The 26222-nt window shown below is 37.6% G+C and overlaps 2 protein-coding genes across 2 annotated transcripts in view; one reads left to right on the top strand and one right to left on the bottom strand.

Annotated features, from left to right (window-relative positions):
- The window catches only part of Ncapg (non-SMC condensin I complex subunit G), a 32038-nt gene extending 11223 nt beyond the window's left edge, over positions 1–20815 (bottom strand). The window contains exons 1-13 of the mRNA XM_041636497.1: positions 20558–20815; positions 19474–19674; positions 18892–19120; positions 16855–17000; positions 16532–16616; positions 15298–15490; positions 14728–14877; positions 12846–12986; positions 10705–10828; positions 7515–7598; positions 7069–7248; positions 2564–2674; positions 487–606 (exon numbers count right to left, since the gene is read on the bottom strand). Of these exons, the coding sequence (XP_041492431.1) occupies positions 487–606; positions 2564–2674; positions 7069–7248; positions 7515–7598; positions 10705–10828; positions 12846–12986; positions 14728–14877; positions 15298–15490; positions 16532–16616; positions 16855–17000; positions 18892–19120; positions 19474–19674; positions 20558–20668 (1875 nt within the window). The 5' untranslated portion in view covers positions 20669–20815. The remainder of the gene's footprint in view (positions 1–486; positions 607–2563; positions 2675–7068; positions 7249–7514; positions 7599–10704; positions 10829–12845; positions 12987–14727; positions 14878–15297; positions 15491–16531; positions 16617–16854; positions 17001–18891; positions 19121–19473; positions 19675–20557) is intronic.
- A 206-nt stretch (positions 20816–21021) lies between these two features.
- Positions 21022–26222, top strand: Dcaf16 (DDB1 and CUL4 associated factor 16). The gene is given in 5 exon segments (XM_041636283.1): positions 21022–21222; positions 25664–25844; positions 25847–25890; positions 25892–26124; positions 26126–26222. Coding segments are annotated over 5 exon segments (756 nt in total).

Genomic DNA, 26222 nt, shown 5'->3' with positions numbered 1-26222 from the left:
ACACTATACACAGAAAAATAAAATCTTTAAGAAAAAAAGGAACCGAGGTATTTATAAGGCTTGCTCTTTTAACTTTTCTCTATGATCCTGAATGTCAAAATATGACTAAGGCCACGTCAATGAAATAGTTCCTCACCCTCTTCTCATTCCTATTCCTGCTGCTGCTATGCTCTATGCTATTGTTTCCCCTTCAGCACAGACTTAAGTGGGTTCTCTTTATCACTTACCTACTGTTTTTATCCTAAGCAGAGGACACTGACAGCAAATAATATGCACTCATACATGGTACATGATCATCTTAAACTGTTATTTCAATCTCTTTCTATAAGAACATCTTGATAAGATATCAAGAAAAAACTGAATCCCTAAAGATTATTCACAATCATCAATAAGCATCTGAACACATCCAGAATATTAACATATGGCTAGAGATACAGAGTATTTCAGGAAACAGACACATGATTTTTGTCATAAAATCAATCCTACCTGTAAGAATAACATAAAGTGTTTACTTGCAAAATCCTGACTCTGTAGTCCACAGCATCCCAAGCACAAAACAGCCAGATTTCTTACTACAGGATGAACACTTATTATTCCAGGAAGAATCTACAATGAAGTAAAAATTAAATTTTAACAAGGCAAAAAATTTACAATGCTATATTAAAATTAAGGTCAAATTGATGGTTTCCATATGATTTTGTAAGGCTATTTCATTTCCATACTATTACAGATATTAAAAAAGAAAGTTTTCAGTTAAAAAAATGAAAAGAGGTAATTATAAAGTTGATTAAACAGAACACAGAGAAATTTTCCCGTTTCAATATGTAACATTCCCACATCTGCTAAATCTGATTCAGCTTCCCAATGCTAACAGAATGAGACAAATTCCTTAATATAAGGTGCAGTCCTTCCTACTCCTTTCAGACATGCTTCACTGTGATGTTAGCATGTTCATTCAGTATCACTCAACAGAAATAAAACAGAGGTCACAAACAGAAACTACATGTCATTTTGGTTATTTTAAAATCCATATTAAAGCAAAAAGAAATCAGTAAAAGTACTATTTATTTATTTATTTATTTATTATGTATATAATATTCTGTCTGTGTGTATGCCTGCGGGCCAGCAGAGGGCACCAGACCCCATTACAGATGGTTATGAGCCACCATGTGGTTGCTGGGAATTGAACTCAGGACCTTTGGAAGAGCAGGCAATGCTCTTAACCTCTGAGCCATCTCTCCAGCCCCCAAAAGTACTATTTTTAACATAGCATTAGATTAACATAGAGTTAATCCTATATATTCTAAATAGTGTTACAGAATGTAAATGATAAAATTATACAAATTTTATATTCTTCCATCTTTAAAACTGTTACTATATAAAAGGATACTGCTCTTTCCTTCATTCCCAGCCACTCAGACCTGAATAACAGAAACTGTATTAATTACAACACTGATTGGCCAATTGCTTAGGTGTATTGCTCGCTAGCGCTTATATCTTAAATTAACCAATTTCTATTAGTTTACATTTTAACACAAGGCTCGTGGTTTGTTACCTCTTGCTTCTTGGGCACCTACCTTAGGCAGCTACAAAGCATCCCTTTGACTTTGTTTTGATTTGCTGCCTGGCTTTACTCTGCTAAGCCATTGGTCCAAACAGCTTTATTCATTAACCAATAAATGCAACACATATACAGAGGACTTCCCACACTATTATTGTAGTATGTATCAATCTAAACTAGTTTTTAATATTTACATATGGCTCTGGTTTTAAATGTTCTTCCCTCTCTTCACATATCTTAAGATATAACAGGATCATTCTCCTCAAATAGGTCAAACCCTGCAATTACTAAGTTAACTTGTGACCACTGAAATCTTCATAACCAGTGTCAATAGCCTAAGTAACTAATTTTTATATTTTAATTACAACACCTTTCCCCGCTTCCCTTTGCTCCTCTCATGTCCCCTATCACCCACTGCATGCGCCCCACACCCCTTAGAAATTGAGGGCCTCTTTGTTATTGTCACACACGAACACATAAATATACATAGTATCTATTTTTTAACACTATTGCCCTCACTTGAGCAGAGGATTCAGGATAGCATTCTATATGTTTTTTTTTTTTTTTTTTTTTTTTTTTTTTTTGGTTTTTCGAGACAGGGTTTCTCTGTGGTTTTGGAGCCTGTCCTGGAACTAGCTCTTGTAGACCAGGCTGGTCTCGAACTCACAGAGATCCACCTGCCTCTGCCTCCCGAGTGCTGGGATTAAAGGCGTGCGCCACCACCGCCCAGCAATATACTATATTTTAAACATTTCTCAGATAATATGCATTCAATGAACATATTCTAAAGAAACAGTTTATATTTTATTTTAAATGATGACTATAAAAATGCATTATCTTATTTATTCCTCATACTATGAAGTAGTCATTATGGATATACATAGTTCACTATTTATATTTATCAAATTTTTCAAATGGTAGACTTTTAATTATTTAAAGCACTAATAAACATATTATATAATAAGATACAGGAGTATAAGGCCTCAGAGACCAGCAGTGTACCAAAGATTCAATGATCCCATTCATGGTTGCACCAATTCCAGTTGAAATGGATATCTGCTTCAACAGTTCATAGCACAAAATAAGACACTTCTGTAATGTTTCAGCATCATTCTAAAATAAAGGACAAAATATCCAGCATTAGTAAGTATAACTTTTGCCTATCTCTTAAAGAATTGCTCTCTTTAGAGTTTTCTATGGCAATAGTCACTCTTTGTTCCCTAGGCTATTTTATCCAAACATGCAATTCTATTTTTCATTTATGAGCTAGCCAAGTGTTATCTAAGAGTTTCCTGCTAGATTGAAACTGTCCATCCTAAGGGGGAGCTCCTTAAACAGAAGGTAAACAACTCAAAATAGATTCAGGAAATCACCCAAACTGACCAGAACCACAAGCCACCTGCAAAAACACCAGACCAGCAGCCTGGAAGAGCAGAAACCAGGTGAGCTGCCAGTTGGAAGATTAGAATAACTGAGGCACCTGGAAAAGACATCCCCCAACCTGATAAGCTATCTGCAGACTGTATAGATAGTATGATCCAGGTTCCCAACTTTGTGAGCTGTCAGCAAGTCTAGGGTGGGCTTTGGTGATACAGATGTCTATGAGTCATTTCTGCTCCTATAAGTAATCTCTCACCCATATTTCTGTAAGTAACTCCAATAAAACTCATTGGTTCACCAAGTTGGATTTCAGTGGTATCTGTACTTTAGTTTATTGTGGGATCCCTATCTGAGTAAGAAGATGTGTGCACTGTCTCCCTAGCAGAAGTTTTGTCACATAATAGCCAGCTGTTTTCAAAATTTTAACATCTTATATACAAGTATAAGACACTTCTTGAATGTTCCATGGGCTCCTTAAAGACAACACATGCAAATTGGAACTAACTCATTGCTAAGTTTCTAACGCATGCATTCTATCATATCATGACCATCTCTCTATTAAACTCGTTTCTTCTTCCTACTAACTCTTAAATAGCCCTGACACACATCTCTTCTATTTGTACTCACCATCACCTCATTCACAGGGCCCTCGTCTCAAGCTAAACTTCTAAAAGTCGGCCAAGCAATATGACTATCTAGGCTTTTATCACTCTCTATTTTCAAACAATACTAAACGTTCTAAGACAGAGTACTCATCCTACACTTTAAAATATCCCTGTATCCACCATCATCTCTGAATAATGTAGTTTTTTTTTAATATTGACTATCGGAGGCCTTTCATTTATCTGGTTCTTAATAGTTCCTCTGATTTATCTATTTTCTATCCAATCCTGTCTCCATGTAAACCTAAAGTTTTGAAGTAAAACAAGCACCTTTTTTAAACTCTGGGTCATCAAACATATCATTACAACATCTACATTTCCTTAACTACTCATTAAGGAGAGACAAGACAAAGTGTGTTAAACGTATAAATTCACAGTTAACTATTTAGGTTTGAAAGATAGTAGGATTTGGGGAGCAATTAGAATAATGAATTCACATTTGTAAAGAACTTGAAGGGATAATCACCCAACTAGCTTACTACAGAAAAACCGTCCTTTAATTTGTTAGTCTGTACTATGACTGATGATTAACCTTGTAACAACTTGGATTAGGCTGAGAATCAGCTAGTAAACATTAGTAAAGCACATCATTGGATGTATCTGTGAGGGTTTTTTCAAAGACAAAGAAGGGAAGACCCACTCTGAATACAAGTGGCACCAACCCACAAAGTAGAAGCCTGAACAAGAATACAAGGCAGGAAAGGAAAAAACAGCTTAGGCCTTTGGCTCCCTGTCAGTCAGGATGGGAGCCTTTGGGGGAATATTATTTTAAGATGTGTTACTTTTGTTTATGCTGTGGAACATTTGTTTAATGGTGTAAAGATATATTGCTTTTGTTTGTGTTATATATAACTCTGTGAAACTGTGATTCTTTGCCTGCCTAAAACACCTGATGATCTAATAAAGAACTGAATGGCCAAGAGCGAGGTAGGAGGAAGGATAGGAGGGGCTGGCAGGCAGAGAGAATAAACAGAAAGAGCAACAAGGAAGAGGACATCAGGGGTCAGCCACCCAGCCAGCCATGGAGTCAGAGTGAAAGTAAGATAGACAGAAGTAAGAAAAGGAGAAAGCCCAGAGGCAAAAGGTAATCAGGATACTTAAGTTAAGAGAAGCTGTCTAGAAATAAACCAAGCTAAGGCTGGACATTCTCACTAAGAATAAGCCTCCATGTGTAATTTATGTGGGAGTTGGGTGGTGGGGCCCCGAAAGAGTAAAAAGAGTAACACATCACACAACAGGAGCCACTCTATTCTACCACATCCTCTCAACCCTAATATGTAGAAACCTCTGAACGATGAACCAAAAACAACAACAAAAACATCCTCCTTCCCTCCCAACTGTTTTCTTAGCTAGTGTCTCATAACAAAGAAAAGCCGAGCAAGTTAAATTTCTTCACATCTCAGGCTAATCTACTTCTTCCTCTGGGGAAACCAGTAGCATTTTACATATACACATTTCTCAATAAAGTTTCCGGTTTCCTGATATCACAACATCTATTACATTAGAATTATAATAGCCATGGCTCCCAAATAAGACAAAAAGACACTCAATATTCAAAGAAGTCAAAAGATTATTAATCAGGCAGACCACTTTTACAGATGCTTTCCTTATCTTTGGGGAGAAAAAGCAGGTGGGGTTGGGACAGGGCTAGGAATCAAATCTAGGGCTTCCATGTGTTAGGCAGGCACTCTCATTACTGAGTTACCTCTCCATTGGATTTGTTAAAACAGGGCCTCACTTACATAGCCCAAGATGGCCTTGACCCAGGACTGAAAGCACTAATATTACAGATACACACCATCACACTTTTTCAAACAGTTTCTTAATTTGAAATTTTATTTATTTATTTACTTACTTACTTGTTTTTGGTTTCCCAAGACAGGGCTTCTCTGTAGCTTTGGAGCCTGTCCTAGAATTAGCTCTTGTAGACCAGGCTGGCCACAAACTCAAGAGATCTGCCTGCCTCTGCCTCCCAAGTGTTGGGATTAAAGGCATGTGCCACCACCACCCGGCTGTATTGTTTTAAATTTTGTTGTTGTTATTATTGTTGTCTCAAATTTAATAGGCTAGGATAAGCTACAGACTATAAATAAGCTACTGACCATAAAAATAAATGAGACATTCTCACTGGAAAGGAGAAGTGTCAGGTTAGCATATGTTTATAACTAGGGAGTTAAAGATGCACAATTAATTCTAGAACTCTCATACACAGTACGCTTGCTTGTTCAGCACTGTCTTAAGCACTACCCAAATCAAAAGTGCAATTATAGTCAGGTGGTGGTGGTGCATTGCTTTAATCACAACACTTGGAAGATAGAGGCAGAAGATCTCTGCGAGTTTGAGGCCAGTTTGGTCTGTAAAGCGAGTTCCAGGACAGCCAAGAACGTTACACAGAGAAATCCTTTCTCAAAAACAAAAACAAAAAACAAAAAACAAACAAACAAAAATAAGTGCAATTATAAGCATATTCAATACAAAGACAAGATCTTTAAAAACATAAAACACACAAACTGATACATTCTATCATATGCTAAAATAAATTGATGACCAAAGACATAATCCTTTTAAGAGAATTTGTCAAATGACTAAGTTAAAAAATAGAAAAACTTCAAATATTACTAAATATCAAGTGTTTCATTAAAAATAACTAACAAAGTTGTGACTGGGAAGATATTCAGTGGTTCTTAGTACTTGCTCTTCTTGCAGAGGACCAGATCCAGTCCTAGCACTAACATAGCAACTTGTAACCATCTAAAACTCTAGTTCTTGAGAACCTAATGTTCTCTTCTGACCACCAAGAGCACCAGGAATACACAATACACATACACACATGCAAACAAAATACTCATACACATAAATAAATTTTAAAAAAAAACAAACAAAGCTGCTTGGTTTTTTTTCTAACTACACAAATATCCATTTACCAAAGAAGATAAGTACTTCTTCACCAAAGATGTTTTATCCTAACAATAAAAAGGTCATGGACCTCCTTTCACAAAAGGGAAAGATAGATGCAACTCCTTTTTAAACCATTCACGGAAAATAAATAAAAAGGCCTAAGGAAATCACTAGAGGACTAGTTTTCTGAGAAGGAAGAACGTATTCAAATTAAACATGACAAAGGAACAAGTCCTAGCTATAAAAATTAAAGGTATTTTTCAAAGTCCAAAAATGTCTGGTGTGGTGTGGTGGCATAGACAAGAGGATCTCCATTAGTTCAAGACCAGCTTGGTCTACAAAGCAAGTTCCAGGCCAGTCAGGGCTATGTAAAGAGGTGGTTCAAACATCACAAGTCTAAAAATATAAAACAAAAGTTTCAAAATTAAAGTTTTCTTTTCATTTTAATTCATGGTATTGTCACAACTCCCTCCAAAGTAAATACATTTGGGTAGTTTAATGAATTAAAGAAAATAAGCTTGTTGATATAATACTAGTTAAAATTTAGTATAAAAAAATGGTATATACCTTTTCTGTGTGAACTTCTTTAATTTCAAGTTGCTCTGTCTCTTTTAGCAGGTTTATTTTGGCATCTTCCAAAGTTTTTATCTCTTCTTTTAATTTTGATGCCTGGTCAAAATCCTGTACAGCAATGCAATTTTCCAAAGCTTCTTTAGCCTCAATAAGCTTAACTTTTATTTCAGCCATCTAAAAAAAGATAGAAATTGATCAGACACAAAAATTAACATGAAAATTTGTCACAATATCAAAAAGACTCAGGATTCAAGCAGTCAAATATAAGATTTCATTTTCCTGAAACACAGATCAGCAAATCTGTTGTAATCTGGTAATGATTTGCATACCCTTAGAGTATAACACTTAAAGACTTGATTTGATGAGAATATTTCTGAGAAGTCTAGCAGGAGGCAACAAGGACATCACTAAAGCATATCTTTGATTTAGAAGAGACTTACCTTGAGTTCCTTTTTTCTAGTATCAGATGGATCAACACGAACAGTAACGATGGGTGCACGAATCTCTGAGATAATTTCTGTGACCTGATAGCAGTAATTCAAAATACAAACTGTAATCCATGTTTAAACAAGCAAATGATAACAAACAGCTACACTACATCAAATTGTCATCTTGACAAGCAAATTTCATCTTTGAAAGACAGCAGAAGAATTAGATAAAGTCATACATACTCATTTGTTACACAATCCTAAGACTGTGCTGGTTCATCTTGTCCACTTGATTGGACTTGGTATCACCTGATAGTCACCGTGGGTGTTTGCAGATACTCCCCAAGATGGTGACTCTTTTCGGTGAACAGCCCAGTAATACAGATGCAATAAAAGATCAACATTACCTGCCTGGAACAACTGCCTGTAAAGTGACTGTGCTTGAGAAGAGATAGCCTGCAAATGTTAATTAATCTACACCGCCAACCTGGCTATACTTGGAATCATTTAGGAGACACCCCTTTGGACATGTCAGTAAGGGAATTTTTGAAGAGGTTTAACTGAGGGAAGACACAATCTAAATGTGGGCCTTACTATCCCACAGTCTAGGGAGCTACACTGAGTAAAAAGCCAAAAAGAAGTAACAACCTAACTGAGCATCAGATTCGCCTCTCTGCTTTCTGTGGACAAAATGTGACTGACCAATCGCCTCATCTCTTTCTCAGCACCATGACTTCCCATCAAGACAGACTGTACCATCAAGGAAAAACAAACCCTCCTCCCTCTCTCCTTTCCCTTCCCCCACTTCCTCCCCATGCTTCTTGACACTTGTATTAGTTACTTATTGCTGGGACAAAAACAACTGAAGGAAGGAACCATTCGTTTTGGTTCAGTGTGAAACTAACAGTCTACCACTGAGGGGAGGGAATGAAAAAAAGAGAATGAAGCAGTCACATTGTACTAGCATCAAAAAGCAAAGTGAATGCTGGTTTACAATCTGTCAGCTCAGAACCTTAGCCCATAAAATAGTGTCATCATGTCTAACCCAATCTAGAAACTATCTCACAAACATACCTAGGTCTGTCATCTAGCCCATAAAATGGTGTCATCATGTCTAACCCAATCTAGAAACTGTCTCACAAACATACCTAGGTCTGTCATCTAGTTTATTCTAAATCTTGACAAGTTGATATGAGTAACCATTACAACAGGCATTTGGCCATAGCAACAACACAGCAACTAATACAAAGATCGAACAATAAGACTGGAATAATCACCAGGTGGTGGTAGCACATGCCTTTAATCCCAGAATTTGGGTGTGGTGCTATCTTGTTTGTACAAATAAAGTTTGCCTGAAGATCAGAGGGCAGAGCTAGTCACTAGTTAACCATAGAGTTCTGGAGGTCTGTACAGACAAAGAGGAAGTGATAAGGCGGGAGGAGATTGGAGTTCAGTCTCTTTTCTGCTGAGACGCTAAGTAGGAAAGGTGGCTATGGTTTGGTTCTTCATCTCTCTCATCTCTCAGCATTGACCCTATATCTGACTCTTGGCTTTTATTATTAACACCAATTAGAACTCATGCTACATTTTGGCACCCAATGTGGGACACAAACGAGTCGCTTATCTATGGCTTTGCAGCCGCTCCCGCTAGAGTCACCACCAAGATGGCTAGGTTCTTCACTCTTAGTCCCTAAGCATCTAAGCAAGTTTGGGATTTTTGTCATTGCTGTTATTGCAGGCTCTCTGCAACAAACTCCACAGTCCAAACTCCACAGGCACCTGAGTTCCAAATGCCACAGGACTTACCCTACCTAGACTGACTGGCTCTGCCTTCAGGCAGTCACTGCCCCAAGTGCTTCTTCTGGCACAATTCCGTGTGCATTTTTCAAATGTGGTACTATCTTGTTTGTAAAAATAAAGCTTACCTGAAAATCAGAGGGTAGAGCTAGTCACTAGCTAACAACAGAGGTCTGGAGGTCTGTACAGACAGACAGGAAGTGATATGGTTAACTAGCAGCAAGCTTTATTTATATAAACAAGGTATCACCACACTTGGAGGTACAGGCAAGAGGGTCTCTGTGAGTATAAGACCAGCCTGGTATACAGAGCTAGTTCCAGGACAGCTAAGACGACACAAAAAGAAACCCTATCTCAAAATAAATAAATAAATAAAAATAAAAACAAAAAAAAAGCCAAATGAGCAAACAAAAGAACTTAACAGTTTAATCAGATGTATTATTTGACTAAAAAGTAATAATTTAAGTCATATGGATACTAAAGACAAATTATCACTAATGCAGTATTTAAAAAGTAGAAAAACTGAATTATTGTTCCCTAAGATTACTCTCTATAATCTAAAATTTTTAACTCCTTCAGTTCTGTGGAAGTTAAATTAAAAAAAAAAAAAAGAAACATTTTTTTTCTTCCTTTAGTACACAATATATAAGCAATAAGCAATGATAATAATGACTTTCCTTTCAGAGTCACTTGGAATTCACTAGTTCAGAAAAAAAGTGCCTCCCATCTGAATAAGGAAATCCTAGATAACTACTAATTAGGAATTGGTATAGGAAGATGGGGAGGGGGAGGGGAGGGAGGCAGGTGGAGGGGAGGGAGAGCTAGGGCTGACATGTAAAATAAAAAATAAATTTTTTAATAAAAAATATGAAAAAAAAGCTAAAAAAATATGTAAGGAGAGATCTGGACAACACAAATGTATTTCTTTTTGCTAACTTTCTCCAAGGGGTTAGACCTCATTTCTGGAACTACTATAGCATATTCAACAGACTTGTGTATCTATCAAACACTTTATGAGCATTACTAAGCATACATCAAGTTTTTTACAAAAAAAGGTTTTGCACAAAAAAAGGTTTTGCAGATAAGTAAAATAAGGCTAAAAACTTACCCAACACTACAAATGAGGAATACATAGCTCAAGTCTTCCTTCAACACACTAGTTCCCAATAATTACAAATAAAACCTCATCCCAATTGTTCCCTCCTCCCAGACCTGCTGCATTGATTCAACAGGCATGCTAAGTAAAGAAGTGTTTTAAACTGTAAGAAAAACGTGCTCTTCTTCCTTTTTGCAACATGTTGGACAACACTAAAACAATCAAAGGCAAGGGTGCTAAAGAGAAATTGTGACTCTTGGATGTCACTGATCAAAGTTTCTTAACTATATCAAAAAGAAAAACACTTACAATCTGTATCCTTTTATTATCATCTAAGATGATGTGGAGGAGTATCTCAACAATAAAAGTAACTAAGGAAATTGGAGTTGTAGGCAGTGTAAGAGTCTCCTGCAAAATAGCCAGCAGTCGTTTCCTGTAATCAAAAAGATCTTTTTAAACTACCACTCCGACAAAATACATTATTTATATTTTTAAACATTTTTTCTTTATTTTCTGTGTGCATACATGGGAGGGCACATGCCTAGAACTGAATGTGGAGATCAGAGAAGAAATTACAGGAATTAGTTTTCCCCTTCTACCCTGAGGGTTCCGAGAATCAAATGAAAGTCATCGGGTTTGACAGCAAGCACCTAACCCCTGGGCCATCTTGCCAATTGAAAATACATTTTCTCTAACACTTCTCTTTACATCTGTTTTAGTTTTTACTTCTGTTTACAAATATATGTATAAAACTCCATACATACAAACTTTAGGTTAAAAAAAAACCCTCAAAAAAAAAAAAAACCAAAAAAAAACCCTCATATTCTCCAACTGATTTAAAAATACACATATAAATTATATTTTTATACCTTGATCTTAAATTAACAAAAATTGGGGGGGGGGTGAATCAAATCTTCTAGATAACACTACTTGCTCTCTTTGCAATAAATATTTTAAACCAAAAACTTGGAAATTACTTACTCTGAGGAATTATACTAGGATTATATACATATATACCCACAGAAACATGCATACATATGCAATCATGTGCCACATAATGATGTTTGAGTAAACATTAGGCCACATACCCAATGGAAGTCCCAGAAAATCATTATAGAGTATAAAAATCATTATATATCAAATGCTTAATAACCCTAATAATGCTGTATATAAATGCCATTTCTCTAGTAATGCTGGTGTAAACAAACATAAACTGCCATACATGTAAGAGTATAGTATATGCAATTATATACAACACATCATACTTAATGTTAAATGACTGCTACTGGTTTATATAATTATCATAATTATATGGTAATCTTTACCTTTACCATAGCGTATACTCAGCATACTACTACTATGAAAGTTATATTTGCAACAACCTCATACATACTTTGTCATCTTCTAATTATATACCAAAAGACCACAATGAACAATTAACCTATAACATCTAAATTTATATACTACGCTTGTACACCAACAAAATCACCTAACACATTTCTCAGATTAAACCCTGGCATTAATTAACTAACTATGTGTATAAATATGTTTCAATATACAGAAATGGGAAAGAGAAAATTTTATAGCACTTTTAGATTAGATAGATCTAGTCATACTGTAACAAATTGTATTTAAACGTAGGGATTTAGCCAGGGAGTTAAGAGAGTAATAAGCTGCCCAGCTGCCCTCTAGACAAGACTTGGCTGTTACACTCATGAGCTCATGGCAGCTGTGGTTATCTGCAGGTGACCTGCAGCCAACATTCCAGTGCAGATGGGGTGAGGGCTCCTTTGATCCCACCACTCCCCAGCTGAGAAGCTACCACAGTAGATAGCTACTAGGGGAGGGAGAATCATTTTTCTTCTGGAGTGCACTTTGTGGAATGCTGCCCATAATGGGGAAGCAGGAGCTCAGGGTAGAAGGAACATGTTGAGAATCAAAAGGAATGGAAAGAGTCTTGAGAGGGGTATGAAATTATTCAATAAAAATTATTCTTTAAAAAGCCTGATTAACTTCGAGACCAGCCTGGTCTACAAGAGCTAGTTCCAGGACAGGCTCCAAAGCCACAGAGAAACCCTGTCTCGAAAAACCAAAAAAAAAAAAAAAAAAAAGCCTGATTAACCAGAGGATAGATCATCATCATTTATAGTTACACTAAAATTAAAATCAGAATTATCTTTTAAAAATTAAACCAAAGCCGGGCGGTGGTGGCGCACTCCTTTAATCCCAGCACTCGGGAGGCAGAGGCAGGCGGATCTCTGTGAGTTCGAGGCCAGCCTGGTCTACAAGAGCTAGTTCCAGAACAGAAACCAAAAAACTACGGAGAAACCCTGTCTTGAAAAAATCCAAAAAAAAAAAAAAAAAAAAAAAAAAAAAAAATTAAACCAAGGTAGGTTACTAAATAAATGAAATTAAAAGAAATTTGATCAAAAGTTAACATTTAGACATACCTTCCTCCTTCTTCACTGGTATCCAGAGATTTTATAATAAGAATCAATTGCTGACATATAAATTCTCTTGTCATCAAATTTCCAATGTAGGTAAAATCACCTCTCTGTTCTTCATTAACTACTGGGAAGCTCTGGACATAACTAAAATAAGTAGAATAAAGTAGATATAACTCAGGGGAAGTGCACTTACAAAGCACACAAGGCACTCAAAATAGTGTTGTAATACCACATACCTACAAATAATGATTTTATATACAGGTCAAAAAAAAAAAAAAACCCAGAAAACAGTGTGTGTGTGTGTGTGTGTGTGTGTGTGTGTGTGTGTGTAAAATATGCTCTATTTTCAAAAGGAAACTTACATGTGCATTTAAAACATGTAGAGAAAAAGATTTGAAAATGCACACTCTAATATTTCGTTGTTAACTCTACAATGATTGATGGGGACTGGGGATAAAAGAATAAATTTACCTCTACATTTGAATTTTAAGTATTTTTTAATATAATTTTACAGTGAAATAGAAATTATATTGTCTTAGTTGGGTGTCTATTATGATAAAACATCATGACAAAAAGCAACTTGGGGAAGAAATGGTTTATTTCCTGTTTCACACTACAGTCCATCACTCAAACAAGTTACATCAAAAACTCAAACAGGGCAGGAACTTAGCAGCAGGAGCTGATGTAGAGGTCATGGAGAAATGCTTGTTCCCCATGGCATGCTCTGCCTGTTTTCTTATAGAACCAGGACCACCAGCCCAAGAATGGTAAGCTATGCCCTTCCAAATCAACCATCAATCAAGAAAATGGACCATCACAGGCCAATCTAGTGGGAGCATTACTCCAATTAAGGTTCCCTCTCCCAAAATGCTGAGGTCAAGTTGACATAGAATTAGTCAAGACAGATAATTTAGGAAAACAAAATTTTAAAAGTTGTTTTATTTAGTGTATTATTAATCAAAAAAGACATTAAACTAAAACTAGCCATATATTACTATCCTATGATTCTGACAGTAATCCATGCACCAAATCTAACCATCATACCTGTTTTTGTACAGCTTACAAAGAACAATGTAGTGGCACTTCACTTGTATTTTAATAAATAAAACTTGTCTGAGGATCAGAAAAGTAAAACCAGCCACCAATTACACACTCCTTTAATCCCAGCAGACACACTAGCTTGCCATAGAAACCAGAAACAGTGGTACACACTTTTAATCCCAGAACTAGAGAGGATTATAAAATGGGAGGAGATAGCTTGATGAGTCAGTCTCGTTCTGAGATTCCTGGAGGCAGGATCACCATTTTCAGACTGAGATAGAGGTAAGAGCCAGTGGCTGGCTATTTTGCTTTTCTGACCTTCAGGCTGAACCCCAATTTCTCTCTCTGAGTTTTTATTACTCGTGCTTCAAAATAATTTTTAAGAATTTCATCATGGCCAGGCAGTGGTGGCGCACGCCTTTAATCCTAGCACCCGGGAAGCAGAGGCAGGTGGATCTGTGAGTTCGAGGCCACAAGAGGTCTACAAGAGCTAGTTCCAGGCCAGGCTCTAAAACTCCAGCAAAACCCTATCTTGTGGGGAAAAAATTCATCATATGTGAATATTAGATAAAATTCAATCAAGAAAAAAAGTTTTATCAGGGAAAGCCACACTAATCAGCTGCTAATGTTGAGTCACTGAGACAGGGATAGTATACACACACATTCAATATACTAACCACACAACAGACTCGTGAGAAACACTCAAGGAACACACCCATTTATACCTACTTGAATACAACAGTTTTTTTAAAAACTTTTTTCCAACGATGACTTTAAATAAGAGGGCTATGAGATCGGCACATCAGCAATGTAAGTACAGTTCAAACCAAAAGAAAAATTTTACCTCAGTAAATACTCTGCATATACTACAGGCTCTGGCAAAATCTGCTCTAAAAACTCTTCACCTTCATCTCCTTTTGATTTCAAATATTCACAAAGGGTGCGCCAATACAAAGCAAGTTCAGGAGTTAATGTTTCCACTGGAATCAACTTCCTTCATTTAGAAGAGAATAAGAGAGCATTATTTTTACGGGCAGTTGGAAAGCAGAACAAAAATGGGAATAAAGTATAGATTTCCTTCAATAACTAAGTATTTTAATTACTAAGTCAATAAATGACCCATCGAAAAAATTATTAAAAGAAACTTAAAATGCTTCAAATAAGCTTAATGTGACAAGAATGTACATTTAGGGATGTTTTCACAGTAAATGTAATACAAAAATAAAATTACAAAATGAAAGGGCACAAATGAAGCGGTAGTTGACAAAAAATAATGAGTTCTTGTAGCAAAGAGAAAAAAGACATTCATTAAAGAAACAAGGGACAGATAAAAGGTACTGATGAAATTTGGAAGTACAAGGAGGGAAAACCAATTATAACTGTGGAAGCTCGATTTAAATACTTTATTATATACCTGTCATCATTGCTTTTACAGATTCCGACCAGTTCACTGAGAGGAGTCACTGAGAATAAGGAATTAAGAACAGAGACTGCCACATCAAAAGAATTTTCCACATCTAACCGATGAAGTAACTCCAAGATATTTCCTTCGGTGAAGCGCAGCCAGCCTTGGAGAAGATGCTTCTGCACTGCTTGTCTCACAGCATCTGGGGAGTCATTTCAGACAGGTAAACAATGTACACTCTAGACTTTCCCCCACTATCCCCATTTTAATTAACTTTTATTGAGTCAATGTTAACACTGATATTAACAATACAAACAGACTATAGGTAGAACAAAGCATGTTAACAAAAGATGCAGAATTACTAAGTCATGATAATGCCTATTTCAAAATACATATGGGAGTTCAGCAGTAAAAACCTAACTCCTATATAGCCGAATAAAAAATCCTTTATATTGCCTCCTCACTGAATATCAAGCATCAGAATATAAGAAATCTACTACTTCACTTGCTGACTTCTATTATATGAATTCAACTTGCAGTACTGAAATCACAACATACTTTACTAAACAAATTTTATTTGTATCATTTAAGGCAGTGGTTCCCAACCTTCCTAATTCTACAACCCTTTAATACAGTTCTTCATGTCGGAGTGACGCCCAAACATGAAATTATTTTCACTGCTACTTCATAACTGTAATTTTGCTACTGTTATGAATTATAATGTAAAGATTTGTTTTCAGCCCCCCAAAGAGGTTGTGCCCCACAGGTTGAGAGTTGCTGACTTAAAAGCACCGTCAGTGCTCTGACAATATTCACAAACTCAAGTTTGCTTTCTTCGTACAGCAAAACTGAGAGTAATGTTTCATGAGAGCCAACCAAGAATTGTTAGAACATCTTTCATACAAGGAGATCTTCCAGTTTGACCTATAAGAAGGGTGGGCTATTAGACAGGGCTGCTCATTCCTGTTGTTTCTATGCACACAACACATTTATGTAGTACAGAGAATCACAATAATACTGTCTAAGAAAAGACAGGATAAAAGGAAAGATTCTGTCAGACTTCTGAAAAAAGCAACCACATAGAATTTAGAACAGTCTTCCCCTCCCTAAAGCAGAGAAGTCTAAAAAAAATGCCTTGTTCCTTCAAAATACCAAGGCCTTTAACCTCAAAATGTTTCATCAAATTTATGGAAATGATAGTTTTATTAACGTCAAATCTGACTTACAAAAATGTGTATCTTACCTGACCTGTCATTAAGACCTTGTTGAAGAAGCAGTACTCTCTGAGCAATGGACATAGCTCTTATATGAACTTTTTCAGCTAACACCTTAAAAAGGTAAAAGATAGCCATTAATCTCAATACACTTTAGAGATATCTTACTTATGAATACTGTATTATTCAGGAAGTTAACCCATTTAATACAATAATACTCTACCTAAATTACCTATATTCTTCAAAAGTCCTAATTGGAAAAAAAAAATCATTGCTACCAAGATTTTTCCAAAATGCCATAAATTGGTTCATTTTCAAAAACATGCCTTCTGAAGATGTTTAACTTATTTACCTGATAAGCCAGCTTTCTGACAGCCTCCTTTACATCCTTTGTACGCCCCACAATTTTTGGCAAAGTCTTTGCTGATGGTGCAATACAGGATAACACTGCACGTCTAACTTCTGAATTTGAATCATTTTCTATCATAGTAACATACGCTAAAAATAAAGTAATACATTTTAATATTAAAATTGTTCTTTAAGTCATAGATATGTCCACATTCTGATATTTCATTTTTTAAATAACAGAGAGACCATATACTACTCTTATATAGTCATTTTTAGCCAAAAAGGAAAAAAATTTCAATAACTTTCTGATAATGGAATTAAAATTTAACATACTGTAACTGGAGATTAAAAGGGAAAACAGCCTCAAAAGTCAGGAGATGATTAGAGCAGGCAACTTATTTTAAGTTGATATGGTTTTCTATAAGGACCTATTATTTTGATTTATTTTAAACTTTATTATAAAAATGTTACCTATCCCAAAATCACATCCCAAAATTAAAAAAGAACCAAACCCAAAGACTATACAACTCAATGAACTTCTATACAGTTAGAATAGTTATTCAGAAGGGAAGTTATGAAGGTTCACATTTGACTTTACACTTTTAACTTTGATAAGTGGCTGTAATAAATTCATGTGTTTAATATACTTTTACAATTGTTTGAGTGTACTCCTATTTATTTAAAAAAACTTGACTATACAAGAGTATATCAAATATACTGGCAGTAATCTCATACATGTTTAGTGGAACTTTTGACTGCACCAGAAGTCACACTGAGTGATTGAACTTTACAATCCATTTGTCCAAGTACACGCTACAGTGTTACAAAAAATCACTTACAGTAATACTTCTCAAATTGTACCACCAATATTAAGCAACTCATGATGATCACATGATAAATTTATGAAGATGGGTAACAATAACATATACTAGATAAGGCATCAAATTTTAAAATGTGATGAAACTAAAGAGGATATGGGTCAATGAATACTTTCATGCCCCATTACTGAGACTATTAATAAGTAAATCATTTTTTAGACTATTCCACCTAGTCTAATAAAGTGGGGCCTATAAGCCTATCTCTAAGTATAACTCTACAAAACCCTTTCATCTATGCACCGAAGCCATGTATAAAAATCCTAACATGGGGGTTTTTGTTTCGTTGGCTTGGTATGGTTTTTCAAGATATGGTTTCTCTGTGTAGCCATGGCTGTCCTGGAACTCACTCCATAGTCTAGCCTCAAACTCAGAGATCTGCCTGCCTCAGCATGCTGGGACTAAGGGCATGGCACCACCACACCCTGCTTCTAGCATTGTTTTAAAGCAAAGCAATTGCAAACAACTAGAGGGGCCAATAAAATGCAGAATAAACTCCATAAAACATTAAAATAGAGTAGAAAAAAATATACCACGCTAAAACTAGAAATAATTTTGAAGGAAAAAAGGACACAAAAATGTAGTATGGTCCATCAAAAAATAGCAGACAAAATTTAACACTGAAACAAACACTAATTGTCTAAAGTTTAGTTTTTCAGGCAAATAGGGCAATTAACCTAAAATTCACTGTAATTATCACCATCTCTGAGAAAGGGATACAACTGGAGTAAGAGCAAGGCAAAGTTAAAAGTATTGATAATATGTTCTCATTTTAAATTATTGGGTTGATTCTTCCTTATTCTCTATCCTTAACACATAAAGACATAAATAATGAATAAGTAAAAATTCAATGCTCAGTTAGGGAGATGGGTACTTGCTGTACAAGCATGAGCCTGATGTTCCATTCCAATCTCCAAACCCATGAAAAACCGGGCATAGTGGCAAGAACCTAGGATCTTAGTACTGGGGACAAGGAGACAAGATTCCTGGGGCTTGCTGGCCAATGAGTCTGAATAGATGAACTCTAGATGTAATGAGAGATGCTATCAACTGTAAACAGCTGACTCTAACCTCTGGCTTCCATGTGATTATACACACCCACACACAAGTATACATGCACACATCAAATCCAAATACTGAAATAAGATTTAGGAAACCATACATACCATCAACTACTGGGCAGTCATCATCCTTGGGATCTTGGAGTCGAGAGAGAGCCAAAACCGCTTGTATTCTCACATTTGGAATCTTATCTTTCAATCTAATAAGCATGGCTTCATTAATTTTATCAAACAGGTCGTCATCAATTTGGGCATTTTCTGGCATACTCCCCAGAAGCTTATTAATGAGCTGGCATACTCTAAATCTGACTGCACTGCTGTTTGCTTCATGAGACTACACAAAAACAAATAAAAAGTTATTCCTAGTCACATTCCGTTCTAAATAGTCAATATAATCTCAAGTGGTCTCAAAAAATATTGCTATACTAAAAAAAGTAAGCATATTCTTCTCTGTAGGAATGTTTTACTTCCAGGCAGAAAAATTTCACAACAAACATGAGAATTTAAACAGGCAGTTAACAACTCAACAACTAGAATTACCCTTTCAGCTTAATGACAGTCAAGATTTCCTATAAAAGACTTATTCTCATACATTTCCTCTACCACTGGTATTTCACTGTGGAAAATGACAAACACCATCGAGAAATTCTCTTCATTACTTCCCCCAAAGTACTGTTTTCACAGTACCTTTAATAGAAAAGTGAACAAATAATTTAAAATGCCACCATCTTCCTCTTCCTCTTCTTCCTGATCAGACTGGTGAAATGAAGTAACAAACTTGGCAGCGAAGTCGACAACCCTCTCCACAGCAGGCTCGCGTTTATATACCACCAGGGCATATTTAAGGTAATGAACAAACTCCTCCTGAAAAGCTGTTTTATCATCCCCCTGAAAGATGGAAGAAACGGCTCCATAAGCTGCAGTAATGAAGATTCTTTATTCCCCACACTACTGTTAACATTGCTGAAAGCTTTGGCCTTAGGGCAAACTAAAATCATTTTTAGGAAACTCTCAATTATCCAAACCAAGAAAAGGGGAAATAAATCTGCCAAAACATCTCTTCAGCATATAATCTGCACCTCTGAGAAAGTAGAAAGCATAAATTTTGATTGTTTTTCTTTCAAACCTCTTGGATTCTCAATGTTTTTCTTACCATATTAATGCAACACAAACTTTCGGCAAGAATAACTCATTTTATTTAGGCCTTCCTAATATCCAGGAATTTCTTTTTAGTCTAACTTCCGCAACCTAGTCCATATCCTTAATCACGTTCGTATTTACTTTTCTCGAACTTCAAAATAATTGATCGGTCTCAAATTCGCTCACAGCTCCAGGCGATGAACAATTAGCATAACTAGGAAAGGCTAGGTTCTAATATTTGGTGAAATGAATTGGATTTTAAGCTTAGGAGTTGGTTGAAATAACACAGTCGGATTTCTTACGATGAACCAGAAACCCCAAAGGAAAATAGGACGTCTGAAATTCGCAACCCAGCGTCTCCAAGTCACTGCCAAACTAAGGATAACGGATCGCTCCTCCGGGGCACCAGGGAAGGGGGTGGAGAAAACTGAAGGAAGACGCCGTGGACGATGCCCGGAGTCGCGATCACTGGCTGGAGACCAGGAGATCACGGGCAAGCCTCAGAGCACCTGAGTCCGGGTCACCCCGACGCGGGTCGCGCAAATGCAAAAGGCTGAGCGGGGGGCGGCGGGGGTGGGGGGAGGTGGCGGCGGGGGAGGGGGAGCGCCGGCGCCGAGGCTAGGCCGCTTACCGCGCTGTACGTGCGGCTCAGCGCCACCACCAGCTTCGCCTGGTTCTGGTGCGGCTGCTGCGCCAGCCGAAAAGCCTCCTTCACAGAAAGCCGCTTCTTCTCCGCCGCCATGGCGCCAGATGACAAACGCGCACGACCGGTGAGCGAGCCTCCGGGAAGCGGTTGCCGCCACAGTTTTGAAACACGTCTCGCGAGAGGGCGAGACTCAGCGTGATTTTCGCGAGAGGCGGGACCCGGAAGCCGAGAGAGACAACAGACTCTCCGATCAGTCCCCTGTTTGAACTGCCGCTGCTAGCACGCATGCGCCGAGGGGTTGGCCCGCTGTGAAGATTCGGCGTGGGCGTGGCCGGAAGTGGTGTCGTCGTCAAGGAGCCGAGCTGACGCTGGCGTTCAACTTTCTGCGCGGAGCGGTGGCGCCGGTGTAGTCTGCTCGGGAGATGAGAAAGTAGAGAAGACCCGCCGCAATGAGAACGCGGTTTCCAATCCTGCTGCCTGGCACAGGAACCGGAGCGAAGGGGACGTTTGAGGGAGTCGGGGAGGGCGCGCTCGGGGGGTTGGGAAAGTCAGGGCTTCCTGAGGTCGATCTGGTAGAGAAAGGCGGGGTAAAGGTAGTCTGCAGCGGCTCGGAGATGCTCCAGCTTCCCGGGTCTACTTCACACGCCTGCGTAACAACTCTTCCCGACGGAGGAGAACGCAGACTGTGCAAAAGGACTTTGGGGTCCTGGCGAAGGCACGCACTGGTTATTATATAAAATTATCTCCCAAGGAATGGCTCCAAAATGGGAAACTTGATTTGGCTCCTCGCCTGGTGAATGTGCAAAACTGCAGCCTCCTGTCCTGTGTCCGTTGGTGAAGTGTATCAGGAAGAGGGCTGCCCCAGGCTAACTTCTCACTTGGAGGCTTCATGTTTCTTCGCCAGACATTTCTTCCCTTTGTATAGCTTGTGCCACCCGCATTGTAGCTGTGTGTGGAGTTCATGCCTCGATCATCTTGGTCTTTCATGTTCACCCGCAATCCCGTGTCTGGGATTTGTTTGGTTTTCCTTGCGGTTTGTTTTATATCAACTTAATTCATAATTCAAAGAACTTGCCCTGCACCTCAGCATCCTCTGCGAAGATGGAAGAATGCGCTCCGAACATTCCGAAGCCGCTTGGACGCCTTCCCCTATCAGAAATAACCTGTTAGAATGAAGTTTTTCATTTTTACCTCCCAGATTTTTACCTGTATCCACATGAGTAAATGTTGGAATGAATGAATGTATTCAATGGTTTTCGTTTTAACCATCTATAAATACCCATAAATGCAACTGGCTTTTTAAAAGCCCTTCTGGGGGCTGGAGAGATGGCTCAGTGGTTAAGAGCATTGCCTGCTTTTCCAAATGTTCTGAGTTCAATTCCCAGCAACCACATGGTGGCTCACAACAATCTGTAATGGGGTCTGGTACCCTCTTCTGGCCTGCAGACATACACACAGAATATTGTATACATAATAAATAAATAAATATTTAAAAAAATAAAAAAAAATAAAACCCCTTCTGTTTTAGAACTTTATTCATATATGCTAATACTATCAAAATTTATTGACCCCTTTCATGTGACAGACACCATTCTAAGCGCTTTACTTCATTGAATCCTTTATTTATATCTCCTTTTATGAGTAAGTTGAGATACAGACAGGGTGCCCCGAGATTTTATCCTAGGAATGTGCCATAATTATCCTGTTCCATTCCTAGTTTCTGAAAAATGATAGGTACACAATTTGCTGGTTAAAGTGATAGCTATGGTGGTGTTAGGTACCTGGAATGAAACCAACACCATGTCCAGCTGGAGAAAGATACCCCAGGTTAATCACTAGGAGAAGAAACAAGCTAAGAATGTGCATTCTGAGGAGGAAAGACGGAGAACGAATGCCTGGATGCTACTGCTTAAAATCACTAGCCATATAACCAGTATGCATTATTAAAAAGATAACGCGCTTTTTTTTTTTTTGTCTTACTAAGACTTTGCATCTCTGGGTGTTATTTTGCATTAGTCCTACTTCAGATGCTTAGTAGACTCATGTGACTGGTGAACATAAAAAACTTTGTTCACTTTGGGGATCACTAGAGAAGCTGGGGAGATGGGTCAGTGGGTAAAGTGCTTGCTGGACAGCATGAGAAACTGAACTCACATGCCCAGCACCCACATAAAAATCAGATGTGCCCATCTGTAACCCCAGCACTTGTGGGTGCAAGAGACAGTGGATCCCAGGACTTCACTGGCCAGCCAGTCTGCCAAAATAAGCAGCTCCAGATTCACTGAGAGCCTGCCTCAAAGAAAATAAGACATAATCAGTGAAAGCACCCACTGTTTAAGTCTCTGGCCTAAACACGCATGTGCCACACACAAAATAAATAAAATTTTAAATAAATGCTAATAAAATGAGAGTCTGTGTGTATCATTTGTTTTTAATGTAAAATAAGCTGGCAAACTAAAACGTAGAACATACCAGTATTTTATGACAATTTGTGGCCTTTAAATATCTCTGTCTTGTAGATACTTGCTGCCTTTATTGCTTTGTTGATAAAAAATGTCTTACGATGCATCTTTACAATATTTTATCTGGCTATCTCGCCATCAGTGAAATAAAGTGAGTCTGGCCACTAGAGGTCAGTATGACTGTTTTGATTGGAGTCGTGGGTTTTAGTAATGAATACTGTATGGGTTTGGTACTTATTCAGCATTATGAGAACTTTTCTAATATGCTTTATTAAATTCAAACAATATAATCTCATTATTGTAAAGCTGACATAGGTCTTGACTCTTACTTTTATTCTGTGAGAAAAGAACAAATACGTATAGGAATGTCATGTCTTTGACAAACTTTAGATAACAAAAACTAAGTAGTAACGTGATAGTTATGTTGAATTCTGATTTTAGATCAGTCATTTTTGAAAACTAAATTATGTGTGAAAATGTTTAGAATAGATGAGGATAATTTGTTTTGATATGGAAATATATACAGAAACTATAAGAGAAAAATAGCAGAGGGATCACTTGTATGTGTAGAATTTATGTCTTTTAATACACCTCTTTTGTTACATATTCAAAAGGGGGATTGAGTTAGCCTTTTGAAGAGTACTTTGAGAAATCTTACAGATGCAGTCTATTTGAGATGAAAACAATATTATAAAAGGACAGGCCAATTTAAAGGCAGCCCCTCCTATCTCACTAAAAGGCAGACTTAAGGTAAATAACAAAGTATTCTTTTCAGAATGAAGTAGATACTGTAACTAGATTTGAGAGCATGTTTTTGTCTGTTGCTTAAAGGTGAAGTATAGAGTTTTGCCTTGTTTTGCTCTGGTGGCAAGTGTTCCCTTTATTCTTCCGGTCACAGAAAATTGGTGTCTTCAGATACCAGGTACTCGTTTTTTTCTGCCTGAGAGCATGTCTTTTTAGATACATGTTACTCATTGGTTCCTCTGTCCATTACATGTTTAGGGTTTTGATTTCCCAGTGTGAAATTATCATTTATTTAAAACGTTGACTAAGATTTCCAGTAATATGTCAGAGTGTCATGCATAAGTTTGGTCAGCCTTACTAATGCAAAAAAGTTACTGTTCTTTCTTAGATAACTCTTACTTGATAATGAAACTGTCTCACCTGAGTTAAGTAGCATTTAGAGGTTTATAAATAAAGTGAGCTTACCTTTATTTGATTTGCCTCTAGATTTATATTTAATGTGTCTCCCTTATAGAAGGAGCTAATGAACATTATGCTTCCTCACAACCTAACAGTCTATACAGAATTGATTATATGACTGCTACTTCGGAGGTCACTACAAGAATCTTGACACCTAACAACTCTACTACCAGGACAGGCCCTGTAAAACATCCCAACAAACACATCTGAGGTAAAAGGCTAAATTCTTTAGAGTGCGGCATAAGAGATATGCTCTTCCGCAAAATAATTTTGGGAGTGAAAACAAACCAGTTCAGTTATATATTAATAAAAGAATGAAATGACCCAAACTCTTAGCCAGTTTTGTGACTGTAAGTTATCCACAACAGCAAAACTGCCCTTAGTCTGTAAAACAGAAATGGGACACTTTGATCCCAGCGCTTCAGAGGCAAAGGCAGATATATCTCTGAGTTAGAAGGGAGTCTGTTCTACATAGTTCTAGGGAAATGGAGATTCTGCCTCAAAAAAGAAGATAGAGATAAGAAAACTAAGCCTTGAACTGCATCCATTTCTTAAAAGCCCTAAAATTAGATGGTAATGCTACTTAGGACATTCAGTTCTTAATATCATGTCTCTAGTCTTGTTCACAGGTTGAGGCTACCTTTCAAGATAGTCCAGTTACTGAGACACCATTTCAGAGGCCATTGAATTACCTATAGAAAACATCAGATCTTTGAACAACAGATATTATTGACAGTTTTTTTTACCAGATCATAGCTACTGCAAAGTCACTCCACTGGCAACTAATGGTCCTTAATTACCAACTGGATACATTGTCCCTGCCAACAAAACCAAGTACCCAAAGTTTCTCCATAATATCACTCCCAGCTGAGACTGCTGAGAATCAACTTGCCTAGATGAGAACTTGGCTCTGCTTGAGTCAGGTGGGGAGAAAGTTCACTGGTAAGAGACTAGCACTTTTGCACATTGAACTGGTCCTGAGGACTAACATACTTCCCTGTGAGTGGATAGTGTGCAGCATAATCTTCCCGGACTGCACAGTGTGGGCCTGAGGCATGCCTTATATGTGTAATGGGCTGAGAGACAAGTTAAAATCCATGAAGAGGTTTTTATTTCTGTTTACCAGGGGTAAAGGTCTGAGTTCTGCCTTAAATTGTCACCTTTTCTGCTTACATGCTATTTTGTTCCAGATCAGTGGTTCTTCACCTTCCTAACGCTGTGACCTTTAATACAATTCCTCATGTTTGGTGACCACCCCTCCAGCCATAAAATTATTTTCATTTCTACTTCATAACTGTAATTTTGCTACTGTTATGAATCATAGGGTAAATATTTTGAGAGATAGGGTTTAAAGGGGTTGCTACCCACAGGTTGAGAACCACTGTTCTGAAGGGCCCCCGAATTTCATCTCCTGATCATTTAACAGAATCAAAAGGTGAAGAAGAAAGAATGGTCTACCGATCTCTCTGAAGAAGACCCCAAGATGCCCAACCTAAAACTTCTTGAGAATCTTTCCCACCAGGTTAATGATCTTTTAAAATATTCTAAAACTTGGAAATGTTTAGATCCCAAATCCTAATTGTATTATGCTGAACTCTTAGAACAAAATCAGTCCACAAACTTCAAGGGACAGGTCTAAGACTCTCCCATTGTTTCCCTTTGTGTCCCCAAACTGGAACCAATTCCTGAGTGGCCCTCTCCGGCCTCTTGTGAGGGCTCAGCTTTTCAACAGCCCCTTAAAAGTCACAGTCAGTGCGCGAGACATCATGCTACTCTAAACGGAGCACTGCAGTTTGCCACCAAACAGCTAAGCCGAGCACTGAGTAGAGCCATTTCCAAACGTGGATGTGTAAATCATTTCCCTGACTCTTGCATTTCTTGTTTCTGTGACAAAGGGAGTAAAAGAAACAGCCTGTGCTGAGTTTTTGACACTTTCCTACACTGATCTCCAGAAGGCAGTTAACAAAATTCTAACTGCTTCATGA

The sequence above is a fragment of the Microtus oregoni genome, unplaced genomic scaffold, assembly GCF_018167655.1.
Source record: "Microtus oregoni isolate MIOR12 unplaced genomic scaffold, Mior012 000049F_ref0000343, whole genome shotgun sequence".
NCBI classification, from domain to species: Eukaryota; Metazoa; Chordata; class Mammalia; order Rodentia; family Cricetidae; genus Microtus; species Microtus oregoni.
Note: the sequence above shows the minus strand (reverse complement) of the source record. Positions and strands in the feature narration are given on the sequence as shown.